We start from the raw sequence: 21,249 nt of genomic DNA, 5'->3' as shown, positions 1-21,249 counted from the left end.
AGGGACAGACATCCAGATCCTGTGCCTGAGGCTGGTGGTGTCCCAGGCCTCAGCTAATACATGTATGTTTCATGTTGTGGATGTTGACTACAGGGACAGACATCCAGATCCTGTGCCTGAAGCTGGTGGTGTCCCAGGCCTCAGCTAATATGTTTAATGTTGTGGATGTTGACTACAGGGACAGACATCCAGATCCTGTGCCTGAAGCTGGTGGTGTCCCAGGCCTCAGCTAATATGTTTAATGTTGTGGATGTTGACTACAGGGACAGACATCCAGATCCTGTGCCTGAAGCTGGTGGTGTCCCAGGCCTCAGCTACACCCAGTGCAGCACTGCTCCTGGCCTCGTGGGTCTCACAACCTTTGTTTAGTAGCCTGGAGGTTAGTCTGCATGTTGTCTTAGTCTACATGTTGTCTTAGAGATAGATAGAAGAGGCAAATAGTAATTAGACAAAAACTATGTTTCTCAGGAGGATGACAACTAAAAGACATAAGAAAGTTGATTGAAAAGTACAAAAATAAAGCTGAATGTATCATACTTTCATAACTAAAAATCTGTACCAATTTTTTTAGAAACCTGTCTACTCCCATGATCAATCCTTTTGTTATTGAGGATCTGTATGCATATATGGCTACTAAAACAGTCTCTTTGGCATGACACACCAGCTTTACAGGCATCCGACCTATCTGCAACTGGGTGAAAGACAAGCTGCTATATCTTTTAAATGGATGGCCCCAAATCTGCAGTCAGCAAAGGAATTGTGGTTCTGTTATACAGTCAAGCTGCTGATTTGTTCATAGGAAACCTAGCAATGTTATTTTTGCCCAAACAGGTGCATTGCCAGTCCACACTCTATTCTTCACTCCCTACCATCATGAAAAGTGTGACTGCTGCCAAATTCAAGGCCTTCTTGGAAGACTGTGCCTTGCAGACATTTCTAGTGGAGGAACCAGACCCAATCCTGTGCCAGTCAGTGACCAATGGTCTTCTGGCTGCACTAAAAGTGCCAGACCCACCACAAATGGCAACCCAGCTCCTCTACCACACAGTAGAGAAGGTGTGCGAAGAGATAAGTCTCAGAAGTGGTACCCATGAAGTGCTGTCCACCACCAGTGAGTGTCTTTCTGAACTGCCAGAGGATCTGGCAGACAAGATCACTCAAGCACATGGTCAGGTACGTTCCAAGGGAAAATCCTTATAGCTTGCAGATCTAGAGATGTACTGTGCCTTTGAAAAGGATACTGCAATCATAGGAATCTAGTATCACATGTGGTTTTAGAGCTGTAACGTTAAACAACATTTAACTGAGTCAACATGCTATTAGCAGCTCAAAAGTGTTGTTGTCACTTCTGCACTAAGTCTTGTAGAATGGCTCCCTAGTAACATACAAAGTTTCCTGCTTACAGACTGTAATTCTTGACTTGTTAACGTAAGTTAATTTCAGCTACTTAAACAATCACTAGTCAACCGCTGGAATTTCATAATCGCATTTATTTGATTAGGAACATCAGAGACAGTGATTTTTGTTCCCACTGTTAAAATTAAATGCAGTGAACTACATGTACCATTCTGCTCAACCACTAAAATTACCAACCGCAATTATTAAATGAATTTACAGTACCTGGCAGGCATGGTACAGTGGTTTTAACCACTTAGAAGTATGTATGATTAGAAAAACATTATTTCTTTCAGGCTGATCTTCTGAAGTCTTGCTATCTGCGAGGTCACTTGGTGTCTCATGGCCATGTGCCTATGGCATGGTACATCGCCTGCATTAATGTGGCTATAGAGACCATAGAGGAGATAGAGGGAGATGAGGTGATACAACACCTTACCAAAAGCTTCTATCAGTGCACTCGGTTTAAAAGTCAACACACAGGTGGGTCTTTTTTTTTCATTTAAAGGCATCCAGAGCTCTTTATGAGGCTTGAAAACTGGAAATATTCTAGTTGCTGTAATCTTTATGAAATTGACATTTAATGCCACTGTTTACCACATTTGTGTGCAGATTTCTTATCAGAAGTGCTCAAAAGCGGCACAAAAATAATCTACATGGTGATCTTTTACTTTCACGCGCCTTGTGTAAAATTTAATAGACTGATACCATAGCCCAGACCTGACCTCAGTCAAAACGTAGAAATGCAAAATTAAAACATATAGATACAAATATTTGACGGACATGCAGTCACTCTCTCATTGCTCAAACCACTAATTGTGATGGACGGTCAGGATCAGTCTATTAGGGCTTGAATTTTCTCTCTCACCACACAACGACATCGTATCTTTGCTCCTTTAATGTCGATATGTGATAGTATAGTGTTATTGAAACTTACTCTGTGTAGGAATGACTAGAAATTTGAGGGTTTTTTCTAGCCCCATAAAATGCTCTTGATAATGCCTTTAAGAAATTTCTTGCCAATACATATTATACTACTGTGTGTTTAGCATTGTTATGGAAAACCTTACTCCTAGTACTCCCAGTTCTGGTTGAATTGATTTTAGCAGTCCTGAACAGTGGAGTTGCACAATATGTAACAAGCCAGTTCAGATTACCTTTGCCAAGAAGGTTATGTTTTCACTTTTGCTGTGATGGAGTGGCTATAGATGTAGACAGAATAACTCGAGAAGCTGTAAGTGGATGTTCATGATTTTTAGTACTAGATGGGTAGGGGCCGGGGAGAAGAAGGTCATATTTGAGAATGGACGTCCTTGTGGCCTCCTATGTTTCTGCATTTGGAACTTTTATATGTGTTCCTTTGTTTGTCACCAGCATAACTTGATGCTGTTGATATAGATTGTCATGATATTTGGCAGAAGGGTAGGGTTTGGGAAAACGAAGGTTAAGTTTGCTTATGGGCCTCCTAGCTGCTATTTTTTTGTTTTCATTCCTTTCCCCAGGTGATGCAGCCAGGATCCAGTGGTTGCTGGAAGTGATGGGACAGTGCAGGAACATTGCCTATGGGAAGATCCCACTCTTACAGGCTCAGTCAACAGGGAGTGCACTAAACAAGGTTAGTACTCACTCACTCCAGTCTGTGTCCCTGATTCTCCAACATTCCTGCCACATTCACTAGCCACATTTACTAGCTTCTATATAGCAACAAGCCTCTTTATTGCAACCAGAGCTGTCTCCAGGACCTATCCCTCTGTCTGTCCTTCTCTTGACAAAAATTTGCTTGTTGGGACAAAAAAACACATCATATATCCAAGAAATCTGAAGTTCATGACATGAAATTTATGAAATTTTATGTAGTTTTGAAAGTTTGAAATGACAGATTTGAAAACAATTGATATTGTTAGCTCCCAAACAATGAGTGGGACAGAAACAAATTTAAAACTGGACGACGGCCCTGATAACAACACAAACATGTGCTGCTTTCACATTGATTACTATTGTTACAGTAATAATAATAGTTTCTTCACTGATCACAATGGTCAGCTCCTTAAAACTCAGCTTCATCATCATCATCATCGGTCCTCCTCTTACGAGGTGTTTCAAGTGGAGTTTGCTCTCCGGAACTTCTTGTTGTTCATTGCAGAGAGGAGTTCTTGTCCTGCCAAATTAGTTTCGGTTTCTATGAGTTTCTTGAGTGTTGTGATTGGTCGACCAATCCTTCTCTTTGCGTCCGGGTTCCAAAGCAGAAGCTTTCCCGCTGGTTCACTACTGCGTACCACGTGACCCGCGAGACTCGGCGACATTTCACCACTGTGGTGACATTTGGCAATGATCCATATAACTAATAGTTTGTAGCGTGCTTCCACTATGGTGTATTGTAAATCACACAGAGCATCTTTGTGTAAGTGCCGTTGAGTTTTCTGGAGCGTGTCGTGTTCAAAACCCAAGATTCTGAGCCATATAAAAGAATTGCTTCTATACATGCCTGAAACATTTTCGTCTTAGTTTGCTTTTTTATCGGAGATTTAAAAATTTTCTGTGGTGAGTGAAGGGCACTCCATGCCTGAGCTATCCTGACATTCATGTCATGGCCACTATCAGCGTAACCTCCTAGGTATTTGAAATCGGCAACTAGCCCGATTGTAGTACCATCGGAGGCTAGAAGGAGACTATCAGTTGTTGGATTTAAATACATGTACTTAGTCTTGGAAGCGTTAAGGTACAAACCAATTTTAGGGTAAAACTCAGCTTGATGGCTACAAATCTTTGCTTAGCTCATCTGTGTTCAACTTGGTAGAAATCTTTCTGAAACAAGTTTCCACTGTAATTTCCCTAATTTTCGACTGTACAACTCTAGTCTTTGTCAAGGAATGAGCAATCCACCGCTGATATTATGTCATGTTATGCAGATAGCATACATGACTTGTCGAGCAGTGGATTGTGTGCTATCTGCATAACGTGATGTCATCTCAGCGGTGGATGGTTCATTCCTTGACAGAGACTGGTGTAAGTTGTTCAGTCAAAAATTTGGGTAAGTCTAATTTTTGTGTTGGAAATTACAGTGAAAACTTGTTACAGATCTTTGCTTACTGTTGTCTTTTTGATCAGGTGACTCAATTCCTGGTTGATGTTTTCTGTGCTGCTGTGACATGTTGGAGCTGTGTCAGTCTGCCCCTACTGTGGGGAGTCACTGGGACTGGCTGTCAAACAGGTATCATCAGTTTATATGTACCTTAAGTTGCTCAGTGCCTCCCGATGATGTTAAGGGGTCACATTTGAGCTTTCTTCTTGGCATGTGTTTTTTAGCACAGTGTTATGATCAATTGATATGCAGTCAATGCAAACCCTTGAAAATGAACAGTCTTGAACATTGTACTCTCATAATCTGTTAAATTGTTTTCTGGATATTTTGAACTGTTTTTCTGTGTTTTGTACTGTATTTTTCTATGTGCAATAGATGTCAAAGTCTCCCCAGGCTGACATTAGTTGTAGTATTGTTGCATTCAGAAATCATAGCAACACTGAACTTGATAATTTGTTTGTATTTTATTTTTATAATGTTGGGTGCCAACTTATGATGTTGAATGACAAGTTGTCATTGGTTAGTATTTTCTTTCCAACTGGTAAATACTTGACCCCACATAATTGGACAGATCATACTCATTACCTGATAAAGGAATGCTAAGTAAAAAGCTAATTGAACCAGGGAGACAAGACTTTGGGATATGATCACAAATGTGAAGTTTGAATTTTGGAGCTATACCGCAGCTATCACTTCAGTACCAGGGAGAACCATCATCTACAACAACACTGGGGTCATGCTTAAAGTTTTCAAGTCCGCTAAATATGTGATTTCCTTCACAGTGCAGCTAACTGTTCTGTTTTGTACAAATCCAGACACTGCAGAAGCATCCTCAGAAAGCAGAATGCTGCAGACCGTGCCAGTCTTGCCGTATGCCATTCTTCAGTTGGTATCATCAGAGCCATGGACCCACGTTGTGGATAAGGTACAAGATCATGTTCAGCACTAGCCTGGGTGCCATCCTCTGTAGTAACCGCTGGCTCAGTCTTTTTGCATGCTAACCACAGAGAGCCAGCGGTCACTACTGAGGATGGTACCCAGGCTTAGTTCAGCACCAAAGGAAGCTTTGGAATATGCTGCAAAGCCAAATACAATGGGGTATTGATATTTAATTGTTTGTGTTCTTTGTAAAAGCAGTGATGTGGCGTCGCGGTGGCGAAGTGGCAGGGTGTTTGGCCCCAGAACCCAGAGATACCGGGTTCAAATCCGGGGTTCCCTGATTTGTCCTGTTGACATTGTGCCCTTGGGAAAGGCACTTTACATGACTTTCCCCACTGTACTCAGGTGAAAATGAGTACCTAGCTTAGGTTAGGGACGTCCCTCGGATAGGACAAATGGAGGTCCAGTGTTTGAGGAGAGCCACACCTCAAGCATGTTAAAAAACCCAGCACACTTATCGAAAAGAGTAGGGGTCCTTCCCGGTGTGTGTGGATCATACAAATCTGTCCAGATAATATGCAGTTTGTACCCTTCAGTACAAACCTGGTGTGTTACGCCTTTTTACCGGGTATGCAATACAAACAATGTACTTTACACTTGTATGGTTTTTGTTGCATCAAGAAATGTGTTTTTGTTGTTTGTGGTTATATATAGAGGCATGTTAACATTATATATAAATTGAATTACATGATGCCCCATTTTGGAATTCACTAGTATTGTGAGTGAGTGAGTGAGTGAGTGAGTGAGTGAGTGAGTGAGTGAGTGAGTGAGTGAGTGAGTGAGTGAGTGAGTGAGTGAGTGATAGTGAGTGAATGTACCATGCAGCTACTAGTCAAGAGTATTATGGGCATGAACTTTGACCCAGTCTTTCTTACTGTTTGCAGCTTGTTGATTGGCTGATGGAGATGTACCAGGCTCCCGTGGATCTTCCTGACAAGTACAAGACAGCACTGATGGGTAATCACAACTGTCACTGTTATCAACAATCTTAGACCAAGTACTGTCAATGTGGAAATGTTTGCTGTCTTTGCAGTGACCTCTTCATCACGAACTTGAAACCACTGCAGAAATGCTTGTTCTGTATCCTGCCCACCCACCCCTTTGTTTCAACTGCAAACTTAGAACCCCTGCAAACACTCCATTTTCATCCTACCACGAAATTAAAGGCATCCAGAGCATTTTATGAGGCTTGAAACTTGAATTCCAAAACTCAAATTTCTAGTCATTCCTACACATAGTAAGTTTCAATACCATTACATATCGAAATTAAATGAGCGAAGATACGATGTTGTTGTGTGGTGAGAACTGATAGAAAATCCAAGCCCTAATAGACTGATCCTGGCTGCCCATCACAATTAGCGGTTCGACCAATGAGAGAGTGACTGCATGTCCGTTAAACATTTGCATTTTTATGTTTTAATTTGTATTTCTACGTTTTGGCGGAGGTGGGCAAGGCTATAGTATCTACAGTATTTACACTAGGCGCGTGAAACTAAAAGATCACCATGTAGATTATTTTTGTGCCGTTTCTGCACACTTTTGATAGGAGATCCGAACACAAATGTGGTAAACAGTAGCATTAAATGTCAAGTTCATAAAGATTACAGCAACTAGAATATTTCCAGTTTTTAAGTCTCATAAAATACTCTGGTTGCCTTTAACTGTAAATGCAGTTACACCATGTTTGCCTGCTTTCTGTGATTTTTGTAGTCATTGATAAAAGTTTTTTTTTTTAACAGTAAATGTATTCGATTGGCCTTTGAAACTCAGTAATATCCTTAAGCTTGTTGTGCGCCATAAAGTGGCCAAGGGCGCGATACGCACTAGCGAGCGACTCGGACGCAAGGATCAACTCGGGAGCTTTATTACACACAACCGTGGCGGACTCAAGATGGAGGTCGAGTGCCGGACACCGTGAACACGTGATCCTAACATGATGTCATCTAACTGTCATCATTAACATAAATCTAACATAACCAACTATATGGCGTGATTCCCTTTTTCTCTCTTTTCAAAACTTGAAGTGGTAATAACATGAAACTCTCATTTACGACTGAATATGGATCACGGAATATACTAGTCCTTCCTGTAACATGTAAGGATGACCAAATGTTTTAACGACTTACATATGGGACGAAAACGTTTCTCTACTACTTTTCTCTTCTACTTTTCTGCCTTTTCTGTTGAACATAAGGATGATAACATAACTTAACTACTTTTCTACTCTTCCTGTTACATAATTTATATAGACGATATGAATCTGAACTACTTTCCTGCCCTTCCCGTCATATGTAAGGGCGATAACGTGTCTCCTCTATTTGTTCTATCCTTGTAAGGAAGATAATATGTCTTAACTACTTTTCGATCCTTCCTGTTACATATATGGATAATAATGTGTCTTGATAATTTTCCTACCCTTCCTATTCCATGTAAGGACGGTAACATGTCTTAATTACATTTTGATCCTTCCTGTTACATGTATGAACAATTGTGTAATAATTCTTTCTCTTCTACCCTTCCTATTACATATACGGATGATGACGTGTCTTAACTGCATTTTGATCATTCCTGTTACATGTATGGATAAGAAAGTGTCTTAATTATCATATCTACCCATCCTATTACATGTATGGGTGATAACATGTCTTAATCACTTATCGATCCTTCCTGTTACCAATAGGAACAATGATATGTCTATTACATATGCAGTGGGGATGATAACATGTGCTATTACCTTTCTACACGTCCTGTTACGCCTAAGGACGACAATGTTTCTCTTAATTACATTTCTACCTTTCTTTTTCATTACAGATAAAGGCGATAAAGTTAACATATGACTAATATCAACTAATAGACTGCATTAAGAAAATAGTAAACATTGGAGCTAGAAGAATATCTGTAATTGGAGTGACTAAGTGTTTCGTCTTTCTAACCTATGTTTCTTCTCCAAGAGGGTTAAACTATGGAATAAAAGGCTCTGTGGTCTGTCTTACTCATCTTGGTTCAAAGGAATTGTGATAATCACATACGTACATGTTGTAAACATTGTTTCAATAAAATTCTGTAAAAAATTATTTCTAATTCTAGTTGTGTCCCCTTCAATGGTGCATTTTGCTATGAAATAAAGTTCTGTGGGTGAGTTCTGAGGTGACCTAGGTTTTGACTTAACAGTCTTGGGGGTGGTTCAGGCGGGGGCCGAACTACTGGGTGGTGGTAACCTGGAAGGTCAGGTGCACGAGTCGGTAGAGGATGGCCACGTGGGTGTTGACGGTCTAGATGGTCAGGTGGAGCAGGAGGACAGTCACGTGGGCTCTGGTATAGCAGCTGCACCTGTAGTGTGTCCAAGAGTGCGGCTGCTTTTGGGGAGCTCTGACATTTTTCCTGTATCTGCAGTGTGTTGGGGAAGGGTGGCAAGGTCTTGCATTCCTCGCTCACCCGAAGTGTGTCAGCATCCGTGTTTGAATGTTGGCCTTCCTTCACCTGTGGTGTGCTGGTAATCCCTTGTGTGGGTGAATGCTGATAAACTACCACAGTCTGTTTTGTTTCAGCTTCACCTTCTGTTGGGGAGCACTGATGTAATGGCACTGGTGATGGCTGGGTTTCCCCCTTCACTTGTCTGTTGGCATCTGCTGATGCTGGTGATGGCTTGTTTTCTCCCTTCACCTGTCTGTTGGCATCTGCTGATGCTGGTGAAGGCTGGGTTTCTCCCTTCACCTGTCCGTTGGCATCTGCTGATGCTGGTGAAGGCTGGGTTTCTCCCTTCACCTGTCTGTTGGCATCTGCTGATACTGGTGAAGGCTGGGTTTCTCCCTTCACCTGTCTGTTGGCATCTGCTGATGCTGGTGAGGGCTGGGTTTCTCCATTCACCTGTCTGTTGGCATCTGCTGATACTGGTGAAGGCTGGGTTTCTCCCTTCACCTGTCTGTTGGCATCTGCTGATGCTGGTGAAGGCTGGGTTTCTCCCTTCACGTGTCTGTTGACATCTGCTGATGCTGGTGAGGGCTGGGTTTCTCCATTCACCTGTCTGTTGACATCTGCTGATGTTGGTGATGGCTGGGTTTCCCCCTTCACTTGTCTGTTGGCATCTGCTGATGCTGGTGAAGGCTGGGTTTCTCCCTTCACCTGTCTGTTGACATCTGCTGATGCTGGTGATGGCTGGTTTTCTCCCTTCACCTGTCTGTTGGCATCTGCTGATGGTGGCAGGTTTTTTTCCTTCACCGGTAGTGTGTCAGCGTCTGCTGATGGTGACAGGTGTTTTACCTTCACCGGTAGTGTGTCAGCCTTTGCAGCAGGTGACAGGTGCCCTAGGGCGTGGACCAGTGACCTTGTGTTTGTTTGTTGTTCAGTCACCGCAGGGTTGGTCACAACATTAACTATGGGAGTGGTATGTAGCAGGTGCATGACCTTGGGCTCTTGAACTTGTACACTGGAACAGCTAGCTGCCCTTCTAGAGCGTGCTAGGTTGTGTTGCGTACGATTTTTGCTGTACGAAATGCTATGAATACGTGGCTGGGCTTGTGTGGTAGATGTAGAATAATCAAAGATGGATCCATCAGGGAGGTGAATATAATGTTTACTGAAGTTTATCATTAAACCGTTGGACTCAAGGAAGGGGCTTCCGGCTATAATCGGATCGACGAGGTCTTCCACTACGATCGCATCAAACTGAAGGGCTACTTTCTTCTTGTAGAACGTGGTACAGCACTCACCTACGGCAGAAAGTCGCCGCCCAACTGCTTGGATTGGAGTAAGATCTGTGTTGTTGGGAGTAATGTACAACCCCAAGCGCCGCGCTTCATCGGCACGAATCATGCTCGACTCTGCCCCCGAATCCAGGAGTATCTTGACCGCCGCTCCCTTGTGGAAGGCTTCAAGGTTCGGTGAAGCACTTGCTTTCACTCCGCGTCCGGATTCTTGCTGGGGAGGGGCGCCCACGTGGCGCGCAAAACTCCTCTCTTTGTCCTCGTCGGGCAAGTACGGACACGCACTGAGGAAGTGATCGAAAACTTGCCGGCCCGCTTGTTCACAAATCGGGCAGATCTTCTTGTCCCTTTTTGGTTCTTGGTTCTTCGGGCGCCGGGGGAGATCTTGGGTTCTCCAGCGCCTGTCAGGATCTTGTAGAGGGCTGGGGTTTTGGTTGAAGTTGTTGTTGTTGGAACGCCAGGTCCCGGATGTTGTTTTCCTTCCCCGCCATTGCTCCTTCTTCGCTGAGGGTAACATAATTACTGAATAAACGGGATATGCGTGAAGTACTTGGAGTCACGGATACAATCAAAACTTCTGGTAATTTTTTTGGGAATGTGGGGCTTCTTCGCCCGCTAGAAATCCGTCCCTGTTCTGAGGATTGAACTTCTAGACGGCGGCTTCGAGTCCCTATAACTAGGTCATCTCGGCGCTATTGTTTGTTGTTGCTGGAAATTACGGCAAGCACACAACGGAAGATCGAATCCAAATGTAATCGTATTACTGGTCAGATCAATCAACAAAGTACTTGCCTTCCTGCTGCGAGTTCAGGAGATGATTGGAGTAAGGACTCAGCGGTATTTTTCTCGAACGAAAACAGAGTTGGCTCAACTTTGAGCAATGTTACAATATGGCGGCGCCTCGAGCTCTTGTCACCCACATGGGACAGCCTAGGGACCGCAGAACTGGGGGAGGAAATGTCTTCTGGTTGCCGATAAGGTCGTTCTGGTCGACTCCCTGTGTCTTCCTTCGCTCCATAGACCTTTCTGTTTGGGTGTGGCGAAGTTTGGGGTCCAGGGATGACGTGTTGACCAGGCAGTACCCTCCAAGCTGTCAAAGAAGTTAGATTTCCCGGTTTACGCCATGCGCGGTGTCTTGCTCCGGTTGAAAAGTGGCGATCCGGACGCTCCGATTCCTTGGTTTTCTTTTTGCGGTCGACGGGTCTTCGCGGGTCCAGTGATCCCACAGCGGTGCCACCACGCCATAAAGTGGCCAAGGGCGCGATACGCACTAGCGAGCGACTCGGACGCAAGGATCAACTCGGGAGCTTTATTACACACAACCGTGGCGGACTCAAGATGGAGGTCGAGTGCCGGACACCGTGAACACGTGATCCTAACATGATGTCATCTAACTGTCATCATTAACATAAATCTAACATAACCAACTATATGGCGGTGCAGTGGAAGTATTTTTATACATTAATTTCATTATCAGCTGTTTGTAATAAAACATACTGTCATAACTGTTTGAAGTCAAGATGCTGATTGTTCCCATGTTTACTTCCTGCAGGGTCTGTGCTGGCCTTACGCCATACAACTGTATTCAAGAAGCCTTCAGTCTGGACAAGAGCATACCAGATGTTGTCTGCAGTCGAGTTGTGATCTTTTGCGATAGACATGATGCACTTGCATTCAAAAGTATAAAACCATAGATTCGAGGTTGAAAAATTGGTATAAACAAATCACGTCCATTGTTTAAAAAAAGTGAATGTCGTGTACTGGTCTTGTAATAAATTCATTATGTAACTGTTAAATTCAGCACTCCTTAATGTGAACTTTGGTCACACATAGAGTTAATTCATCATTCTAGAAACAGTTTTTGGAATTTTGTGCATTTGTGCTTACAGCACTGTGAAGCAATGCTAATGGCTTCCCCACTTTGTTGAAATAAAATATTTTGAGCAAGGCTTACGCTGTAGATTTTCTTCTTTTATCACAGTTATCTTTATGGATTAAGAGTGTCGCCTGGCAATTCTCGATGGAACTTCATTTTTCTACCGTCAACGAAGCTTTAGTCTTAACAGTCTAGTCTGTTCGGGATAGAATATCATGTGAGAAGCTATGCACTGTGTAGATTTTACGATGTAGTTCTCTTGGTCACACCTCGGGAGTTTGTCTATCATTTGTATAGTTTAAGTTTATTTCTAAAATGCTGAACGTCCACAGCAAAGTATTTTCAACAGGATGACACAACATATTACTCCGAACTTTTGCAGTTCTTTTCAACATTGTTAGGTGATGCTTTTGATCCACAAACAAGAAGGTGTTATAGCAGAAGCAATATTTACCTTCGTCAAGAATGTTATATTTTCGGTAGCATTTGTATGTTTGTGTGTATGTGTAATATATTGCATATTGAAATCTGTCCGTAAGTAGAGGACTCCCCTAGCTTTCTGAGAAATGCACTCGGTGCATGACACGTGTGTATGACTAATCCTGTACAAGGCTGTGCAAGACGGCACTAGGCTCGCCATTGCCCCTGAGACTGCTACTCCTTTACCACATCCTGTGTGACTAATCTTGAAGATGTTGAGAAACGTATAAAATTAGGAACACAGTATGTTAAAAAAGACAGACCGGCTCGAGGAATAGAGAGGGGAGAACATGTGAGTTTGGAATAAAGATCGTTTCTCGACCACGGCAACAACTGGAGTCTGTCTTCACTTTCCATCGGACGACCTCTCTCTGCTATTTTCCTTACATATGCATGTGTGTATGCGTAAGTATGTGTGCATGTAGAAGACCAGCATATCTCGCCAAGGCCAGCTTAGATTGTTTTGATATTTAGTATGTGAGTAGAAAGACCTGGAAAATTATTAGATTGTAGGCCACCTTGCGGCTTGTTACCGTGCTACAGCAGAACTTCCTGTTTGAAGATCTCGTGTTTTGAACATGCCATGGCCCTGTTTTTAAATCGTAGATAGCTTTGGGGCCAGAGAGGGAGTGGTATAGGTTTGGCCCTCTAGCAGCTTTGGAAATGCTGCGTAGCAGGTTTTGCCTAATGGAGCCTAATCTGCAGTACCACTCATAGCCGTATGATGGCGTATCAAGAAAAGTGACAGAGAAGCTACTGCTAAACTCAAATCTCTATTCTCTATTTTGGGGATGGGGAAACCCTTAAAAACTGTCAAAGGGGTTTGAAATTTTGAGGCTTATATGACCTTGAATTAGACATTGCTACCATGTAAAACAAATAATTGCAATATTTAAGACATTTCTCTGAAATACAATGGGATATTAGGCCGTAAATTGAATACGTTTCGTTTGCATTTCACCAATGGAAGTGGTCGAGTTTACATTTCCTGTATATGGTCACTTTGCACATCCACATATAAATCCTATTAAATTTGTAAAACGATAAGACATGTATGTCATACCCAACCTGGAAAACACACATTTCAAGGCAATAAATGAAATGAATACAAAATGCTCCAGAAATTGAGAAAATTTGGTGTCCTGAACAAAAACTTGTAGCAGCTGGAATTCAATGTCCTAATTCAGTATTTAAATTTTTGACATAACTTAAATTATCACACGATGCAGAACACCCTTATTGAACAATTTTGCAGCCCTGGTATGACATAAATGTAAATCTCTTTATCCAAAGTCAGTAGCCAGTAAAGCCGAAGATGAACTATTTCATAAAAATACCTTTTCTTTATTGATTTTAAAAATCACTGTAACGTTACATAATGTTTCCGTTACTTCACATCGTATCTTTACATCATTATATGGTGCGTAACTAAGTATGTAACATGCCAATAGCTCCACAAGTCCCCAATTGAACATGTAATAAATTCTATATTCATATACATAACTGAATATCATTCTGATTAACACTCTACACCTACCCAAGGCATCATTAATGTCATTTCTCCATCACAGTGGGATAATCTTTACAGACTCATCCTACATCCACAACATGGCTTACTAATTTGACACTTTCAATTCCAGCTTTTACATACCTTTCGTCTACCGAGTTCACCAATTTAGTACCGATCGTTGAAGAATCATAATGTTAAAATTAACGAAGTTACCATCGATAGAATGTTTTTCAGAATCTCTATTCAAAATTATTTTGGAACAAAAGGCACGGTCTAATAAATGATCAAGCCATAAATTCTTTACCAGGAATGACTTGGTATATTAATAAAAAAAGGTAAGTCGTCCTTGCCGATGTAACACCTTTTGCCTACCCAGGCATGGACCCAATTAAAATCAAGATAATGAACCCAATCTTGAGAACGGTCAAGTAGCCCCTTGTTTGGTTGAGACCCACCCTATGAGTTGTACTTCCCAACTCAAGAAATATCAACCCACCATCCACACAGCCAGACATTCCTATCCTTGGCGCTGGACACCTTTCAAATATAGTCAAACATTCCTGTCCTTGGTGCTGAACACCATCCACACTTAGCCAAACATTCCTGTCCTTGGTGCTGAACACTTTCCACATGTAGCCAAACATTTTTGTTTCTGAACTTTATCCACAACAAGCTAAACATTCCTGTCCTTGGTGCTGAACACTATCCACACTTAGCCAAACATTCCTGTCCTTGGTGCTGAATACTTTTCACATGTACATGTAGCCAAGCATTTTTGTTTCTGAACTCTATCCACGACAAGCTAGACATTCCTGTCCTTGGTGCTGAACACTATCCACATATAGCCAAAAATTCCTGTCCCTGGTGATTAAAACCTCCCACACAAAACATTTCTTCTTGATTCATAATGTTGGTGGTGGAGGCCACCCACAAGTAACTCTCAAGCTGGACAATCCTTGGCTTAGTAATAGTGCTGCGTACCTAAACATAACATCAGGTACAGGTACAGGTACAGAGGTTTAGGTACAGGTCTGGAACCTGAACAATTTGAAAAATTAACACATGTTTCTCTTAACTTTTTGGACCTGTACCTAATCAACTGTTATGGTACAGTACCGGTACACAGTACTGATACGCAGTACTACTTAGTAACAATACAAGGAGATGAGGAAGTCGTTGATCCGGGCGTCTCGGGGCATGGCGCGGGTACCACCGCCTGTACGACAGGTCACGGCCGCTTCTCTGAAGCTCAGCTTTATTTTGAACAGCTTTTAGCAGATGCCACGGAATTCCATATAACTTCATGGGCAAGACACTGTGGAAAATATAACAGACACAGGGATATATAGTACCTGATCAAAATTGTATGTAACATACGATAATTGTATTTCATTGGAATATGGTATAGCCTATATCTGACTTTTCATTTTGTGATCGATGTATGTTTGTGTGTATTACAGTACACTCATCGGTTTACAAAGACGAAAACTGTTGAAAGGTATAGACCCCACTGTTTACACCATGAATATTCGGGTTACCTTCCTATGTACTGGAAATGCAGAAACGTTCGCGGTGGTTTTATGTTCGTGGTTTTGTGGGGACCGTTTCACCGCAAACTTAAAACCAGCACAAACATTTTTGTCCAATACTGCAGCAATATGTGACTATAGTGCTGCCGCAAACTTACAACCACCGCGAACACCCCATTTTCACCTCAGGGCAAAATAAAAACCACGCTAACTTAAATGCATTTCCAGTAGGTGAAATCACATCTTGAAACATCAGAACACAGGGTAAGTGGTAGCCTTACCTTTATCTGACTTGCCCCGAATGTTCGTCTGAGGACGTTCAGGTGGTTCTGCAAGGTTTGGATAGATCGGCCCTACGGACCAAAGGACTTCTAGCAAGAAACCAGAGGTCCAAGAGGCCTTAGACCCGGAGTCTCCTGGCAAGATAGGCCCCATCTTCCCCAAAGGCTCAGTCATGTTGGGAGGGTTAAGTCCCACAGGTCTCACTGTAACTGGAGAAACAAATGACACACATCTGGAATTCCATAAAAAATTACAAAATCCATACCTGCATGCTGAATACAGTATCATAGAAATACATAATTCCTGTGTTCAGTTATTCTCTTTGAAATATTCATTTCGCTAAGTTGAGAACCATTGAATCTCAAGCCTGATTTTTTTTTATTCTGCAAAATTGCAGGTTGCTTAATTTTTCTTCTGCAATCTGGAAAATCCTTCTGCAAACTGCAGACTGCTGGCACGGTTTTTCAAACACTGTGCATGATTTATATCTAATAATGTTCAACTTCACTTGACTTCCAAATGCCACAATAATGAAATTCCCATATTTGTCACAATGGAAGAAGTCTATTCTTATCAATTATGCAAAATAAGTCTTCATTTGCATAAGTGATATCTATCGATATTCCTCTCCATCTCAGATACAGGCAGTTACATGCAGTGCATGTAGGAAGCCACATCCTAACATCTGCTTGGAGTCCTTAATTGGAACGTTTTGTGAAACGTTTTGTGAAACAGAATCTTTACTCCTGTCCTAAATTGGTTAAGATAAATGCATATACAAGTCTTGTTAGACCTCATCTAGAGTACTCCAGCACTGCCTGGGACCCTCACCACAAAGAGCATGTTTCTAAGCTAGAAGCTGTTCAGAAAAGAGCGGCCAGATTTGTCACAAACTCATACTACACTCCAATTTGAGGTGGGATACTTTAAAGAATAGAAGGACAGCAAATAGATCCACATTACTGCAGAAAGCAAGACACCACAAGATAGCCCTACCGGTCGAAAGTCATTTGATGCCTGCCCCGCGACAATCGCGACACTCAAATCAAAATTTATATAAGGCTCTACCAAAATTTATATAAGGATTATAGATACTCATTTTCCCCTTAAATTGTGAGAGACTGGAATTCACTACCTCAGGACGTCAAATACACGGCCAATCCTCCCAAGTTCAAGGAGGCTGGTCTCCTGAACCTGCGAGGACAATAACAGCGCATCACACACCCCTGGGCGCTTTACCCCAACACGAGGGGTGTTGTCCAGTACCCAATCAAGATCAAGAACCAGGCATCAAACACCAGGTGGTTTAAAGCAGTTAAACAAAGGACGACACTTCTCCTAATATCTGCTTGGGGAAACCTGATCAGCGCACACCCAAAAAAGGTTACGAGATTAATGACTTGTTCCACAAGTCTGTCAAGATAGGGGTAATTTCTGAGATATCATATCACCTATGAAAACAGCTACGGTGTAATCTTTTTACAGCTTGCATACACAACACTTTTGTACGAATTTTTCAACATTCCAAACTGTGCAAATGTTATGGTAGCTAGAACCTTTTTTCGTTGGAACTGACAAACGTCAGGTCATTTTGCCCCATTTTTGGTATATTGACCATTGCTTAGGCCGAGTTAGGGTGAAAAAGTTCTTGTTTTTTATTTCAAAATTGGGCAAAAATCAATGCGTGCACTGAGTGCACGTCATCCAGAAAATTTACTTGCTGTGGCCTAAACATTATAACAGCAATTCCCCAAGGATTCTGAAAAAAAGTGTCTTGCTCCACAAGCAAAGCTTTATCTGGTCCCACCATTTACGTTCTCCTTGAATCTTGGCATGTTTTTTGTCTGATCATGCTAACGAATAGATTTTTATGGGCAATGGAATTTTTATAACCTCGTCCGACCCTGCTGATCCTGTCCTTGGTGCTGAATATGCAGTGATACTTAATATATTTCAGATAGTTGCTCCAAAGAATGGCAGTCAAAATTCGTACAAAGAAAGCCAAATCATATCAACTTACAAAAAGAAAATGGTACTATCACACGCCCCCCTCCCAACTCCTCATATTGGACGCTCCTACATTGGCTTATTGCATCATTTGTTTTGTTTACGTTACTTTTTTCTGAAATTAATCACCTTACCTCAAATTTACGGTATCATAACATTTCATGGAAGAACTGGCAGCCCAAACGTCTTATTTTTCTGAGGTACGAACCTTAGAAATTCCTTTCACTATTCCAGTCACGTCTATCAAGGAAATCTGTCTTCCAAGTCGTTCGCCTGTGTAGCTAGCCCGTCAGACCGGAAGTTGCATCGGCATGTCGGGAAATATTCAAATCGTTGTATCCAAATATTCAAACATTTATTGTATTATCTGCTGTTGTTTTCTTTCTAATAATATTTCTATTGAGGGTAGAGTGCCACATGTCAGAAGAAGAAAAAAACAATAGATCAGAAAACGTTATGATTCTAAACCCTAACATCTGCTTGGAGATGACTTCATTAGCATAATGCATGCTAAAAAAAACTAATCAAGCAACTGGATAAAATTTTGAAAATTAAAAAAAAATATCCAGTTGCTTGAGTAATTATTTTTGGTGTATCTTGCCAACTGGATGTCTAATTATGACATCATCAACGTACAAAAAGTATAATGAGCGCAATGCATGTCGGGACATAGTTTCCGAAGTTTGAAAGTTGTCCACAGTTGACAGTTTCACTCACCGAGAACGGTCGTGTGTATTTTGTTGCTAACGCTTGTAACGCTATATATATTCGCTTGCTTTAATATTCGAGATGTTTTCCTTCAGTGATGAGCTGGAGAAGGCCTGTCGGCAGGTATGTTCCCTTTTCAAATGTTCTTTCGGGGCGATAAGATTGTCTCCAACATCTAAGGTTTTCACATAGCCAGTATAATGTTATAGCCGGTATAACCGCCATTTTTAGGCGTATACACCGGCCGGTATTGTAACATAATAATTTGATGTCTAAGGTGCATAATGCTGTGTGGGGAGGATCAGGCCGATACTAGTGCCAACTTTATCAAACATTTACTCATAAACTCTAAAAATATGGACATGGCACAGAAATCACAGAAGTTTGGCCCTTGATATATTCACAGAAGTTTGATGAAACGTTTCAGGTGTAACGGTCGATGTACTACTACTAGCCTGGTCACAGTCTCTACGGGTCGGCTTAGGTCTGTTTTACCGTGCCCAGTCTGCTATATTTACCTGTCAGAATGTCTTCTTAGTTGCCATATAGAGTTTCGCAGCCACCGTAGTTTCGGCTGATAAAAGCCAACCCCGTAAACACAACCACGGGCGGGCTAATTTGTTTGGGCGGGCGGGCGGGCATCGCTCCCACCACCGTAAATAAACCGAGGAGCTCCCGACGAGCATCCGAGTGTTCTCACCAGGATTTTTCACAGAAGGCCAACTTTTCGCGGGCCGCTAAAGACCGTTAAATAACGGTTGGGAGTCTGTCATCTTCCTGCACAAAATTTTGAAATTCATAACCGAAATAAGACTCTTACTTCCTGCATTTTGAGGGATACATTTTGTGTAGTTAAGTTTTTTCTCTGTCACATCCGCATTCTAAAGCCAAATATGAACTTTTTGATATATGATTTGGTTTTTCCTAGAAAGAAACACCCCATAGCTCATTGAGACCAAGGCATCGGGGTCCAGATCACAGCATCGGGGGCCCCTGGCCTGGTGAGAACACTGAGAAGTTTTGAAAATTGAATTCAACAATAAGAAAAATATCACGGTTCCATTTACATGTATGATGTAACAGTTACTGCGTTTTGCATTTGCTCTTCGTCTGGAATAGTCCATCTTTACTTGAGGAATACTTTTTTTGTTCAGATGTCCATTTTGTCAAGCAAGGCTCTATACCTAAGACTAAGTTTAGTACAATACAAATAATAGAAATAATACAATGTTTTAAAATCCCTTGGAAATCAGGTAATTTGTATTTTCCCCTACAGCTCTTTTAAGATGTACATGTAAGTTTGTATTTCATCTTTGCAAAATGGATCTATCGTTACTTATTTAAGTAGGAGAAAATATTTGCAATATCTAGTGAGGAAGGGAAGGGGGTAGCGTGCATTGTCCAGTGGTTAGCGATCTTGCTTCTGGAACTAGAAGCCCTGGGTTCGATCCCGGCTGTGTCGCTCACCCGACATGCACGCTGCTGGAAAGGGTCGCAGTCCTTAGGACGGGACGTTAAGCCTTGGTCCACTGTCATTGTGCTTGTCGAAAAGAGCCAGGGGAATTTCCCCGGTACAATGAACCTGTAAATACTGTACATACATGTAGCGTCTGTCTTTTTTTTTCACGACTGGTGGAAGATTACTTCATTGAATTCATTTGAGCTAGACTGGTTCAAGATCACTTTCCTTTTTTAAGGTAAGGAGTGAGCAGAGACAGTGCATGTTGGGGGGGGGGGGTAGATGGTTGAAAACTGGGGCACTGGAATAAGTTTACACAAGCTCAAAAACATACATATGTATGACATTCAGGGCTCAAATAGTGGGTGCATGTGCACCTGTGTGCACCCAAAATTGTACCTGTGCACCTAATTTTTGACTGGGTGCACCTGGATATTTTCAAAGGCTATCAGGTAAAGGTACTATACGATACCTTAGTAATAGTGTACAGAATATTCTTGAAATGTATTGTGTAACTATCAGAAGATACTATATAACCTTTTGTTGTACTTTATGTGATGTATTACTTGTTTAAGATTTTGAAGTTAGCTATAGAATTACAGATTGTTCTTTAAGAGCGTTAAGCTTTGTAGTTATGTTTTGCTGACATTCAACTTTATTTTATGTGGTGCACCCCAAATTCTTTCAAACACCTATTTCCAAAAATGAATTTCAAGCCCTGACATTAATTTCCATAAACTTTTCACAGTTCAAGACTGCACATGGAGCTGGGACGTCATCCCCAAAGAAGAGTAGGCGCAAGTCCGTTCCCGTCAAGCGGGTAAGTGTCAGTTATTATTCCGAGTCTTACATTCCTGAAGATTACACGCTTGCAGATGATGATGTACACTTCCCAACTTGTCAAGAAGAAAGCATATTGTCTTCAAATTTTATCTATAGCGATAATATATAATGGTGTAAACCTGATACAAGTTGATGTCATTATCTCAGTGTAAGAATAGCCCTGGAATTGATATTGATACTAGAGGGGCAACATTTGCGAGCAAATGCAGAATGTTTACCTTCACATGGTCATGTGCCCGGTGTGTGGGCACGTCTGCGCCTCTGCATTTGGCTTGCGGTCCCATCTACGACGTCATTGATGTCATCATCGCTACAGGATAGACATCCAAGAGAGGTCTATCTTTACATTTCTACCAGGAAGGATAAAGTGTTGCATTTAGTTGATGCGTTGGCACAGGTCCATGACACAGGAAAAGTCAGGAAGAGACGAAATGAA

The 21,249-nt window shown here is 41.8% G+C and overlaps 1 protein-coding gene and 1 long non-coding RNA gene across 2 annotated transcripts in view; one reads left to right on the top strand and one right to left on the bottom strand.

The window, feature by feature from the left end:
- The window catches only part of LOC136426805 (focadhesin-like), a 52,771-nt gene extending 40,699 nt beyond the window's left edge, over positions 1–12,072 (top strand). The window contains exons 34-41 of the mRNA XM_066415528.1: positions 264–379; positions 832–1,173; positions 1,692–1,878; positions 2,898–3,010; positions 4,504–4,606; positions 5,293–5,402; positions 6,301–6,373; positions 11,672–12,072. Coding sequence (XP_066271625.1) covers positions 264–379; positions 832–1,173; positions 1,692–1,878; positions 2,898–3,010; positions 4,504–4,606; positions 5,293–5,402; positions 6,301–6,373; positions 11,672–11,763 — 1,136 coding nt within the window. The 3' untranslated portion in view covers positions 11,764–12,072. The remainder of the gene's footprint in view (positions 1–263; positions 380–831; positions 1,174–1,691; positions 1,879–2,897; positions 3,011–4,503; positions 4,607–5,292; positions 5,403–6,300; positions 6,374–11,671) is intronic.
- Positions 12,073–13,798: 1,726 nt separating this feature from the next.
- On the bottom strand, positions 13,799–18,121 carry LOC136427370 (uncharacterized). The gene is made up of 3 exons (XR_010754409.1): positions 18,012–18,121; positions 15,796–16,005; positions 13,799–15,300 (listed from the first exon to the last, which is right to left on the bottom strand). It is a non-coding gene; the product is annotated as an uncharacterized lncRNA (long non-coding RNA).
- Positions 18,122–21,249: the final 3,128 nt, after the last annotated feature.

The sequence above is a fragment of the Branchiostoma lanceolatum genome, chromosome 2 (assembly GCF_035083965.1).
Source record: "Branchiostoma lanceolatum isolate klBraLanc5 chromosome 2, klBraLanc5.hap2, whole genome shotgun sequence".
In the NCBI taxonomy this organism is placed as follows: Eukaryota; Metazoa; Chordata; class Leptocardii; order Amphioxiformes; family Branchiostomatidae; genus Branchiostoma; species Branchiostoma lanceolatum.
The sequence above is the reverse complement of the archived record's forward strand: the minus strand, read 5'-3'. Positions and strand labels throughout refer to the sequence as shown.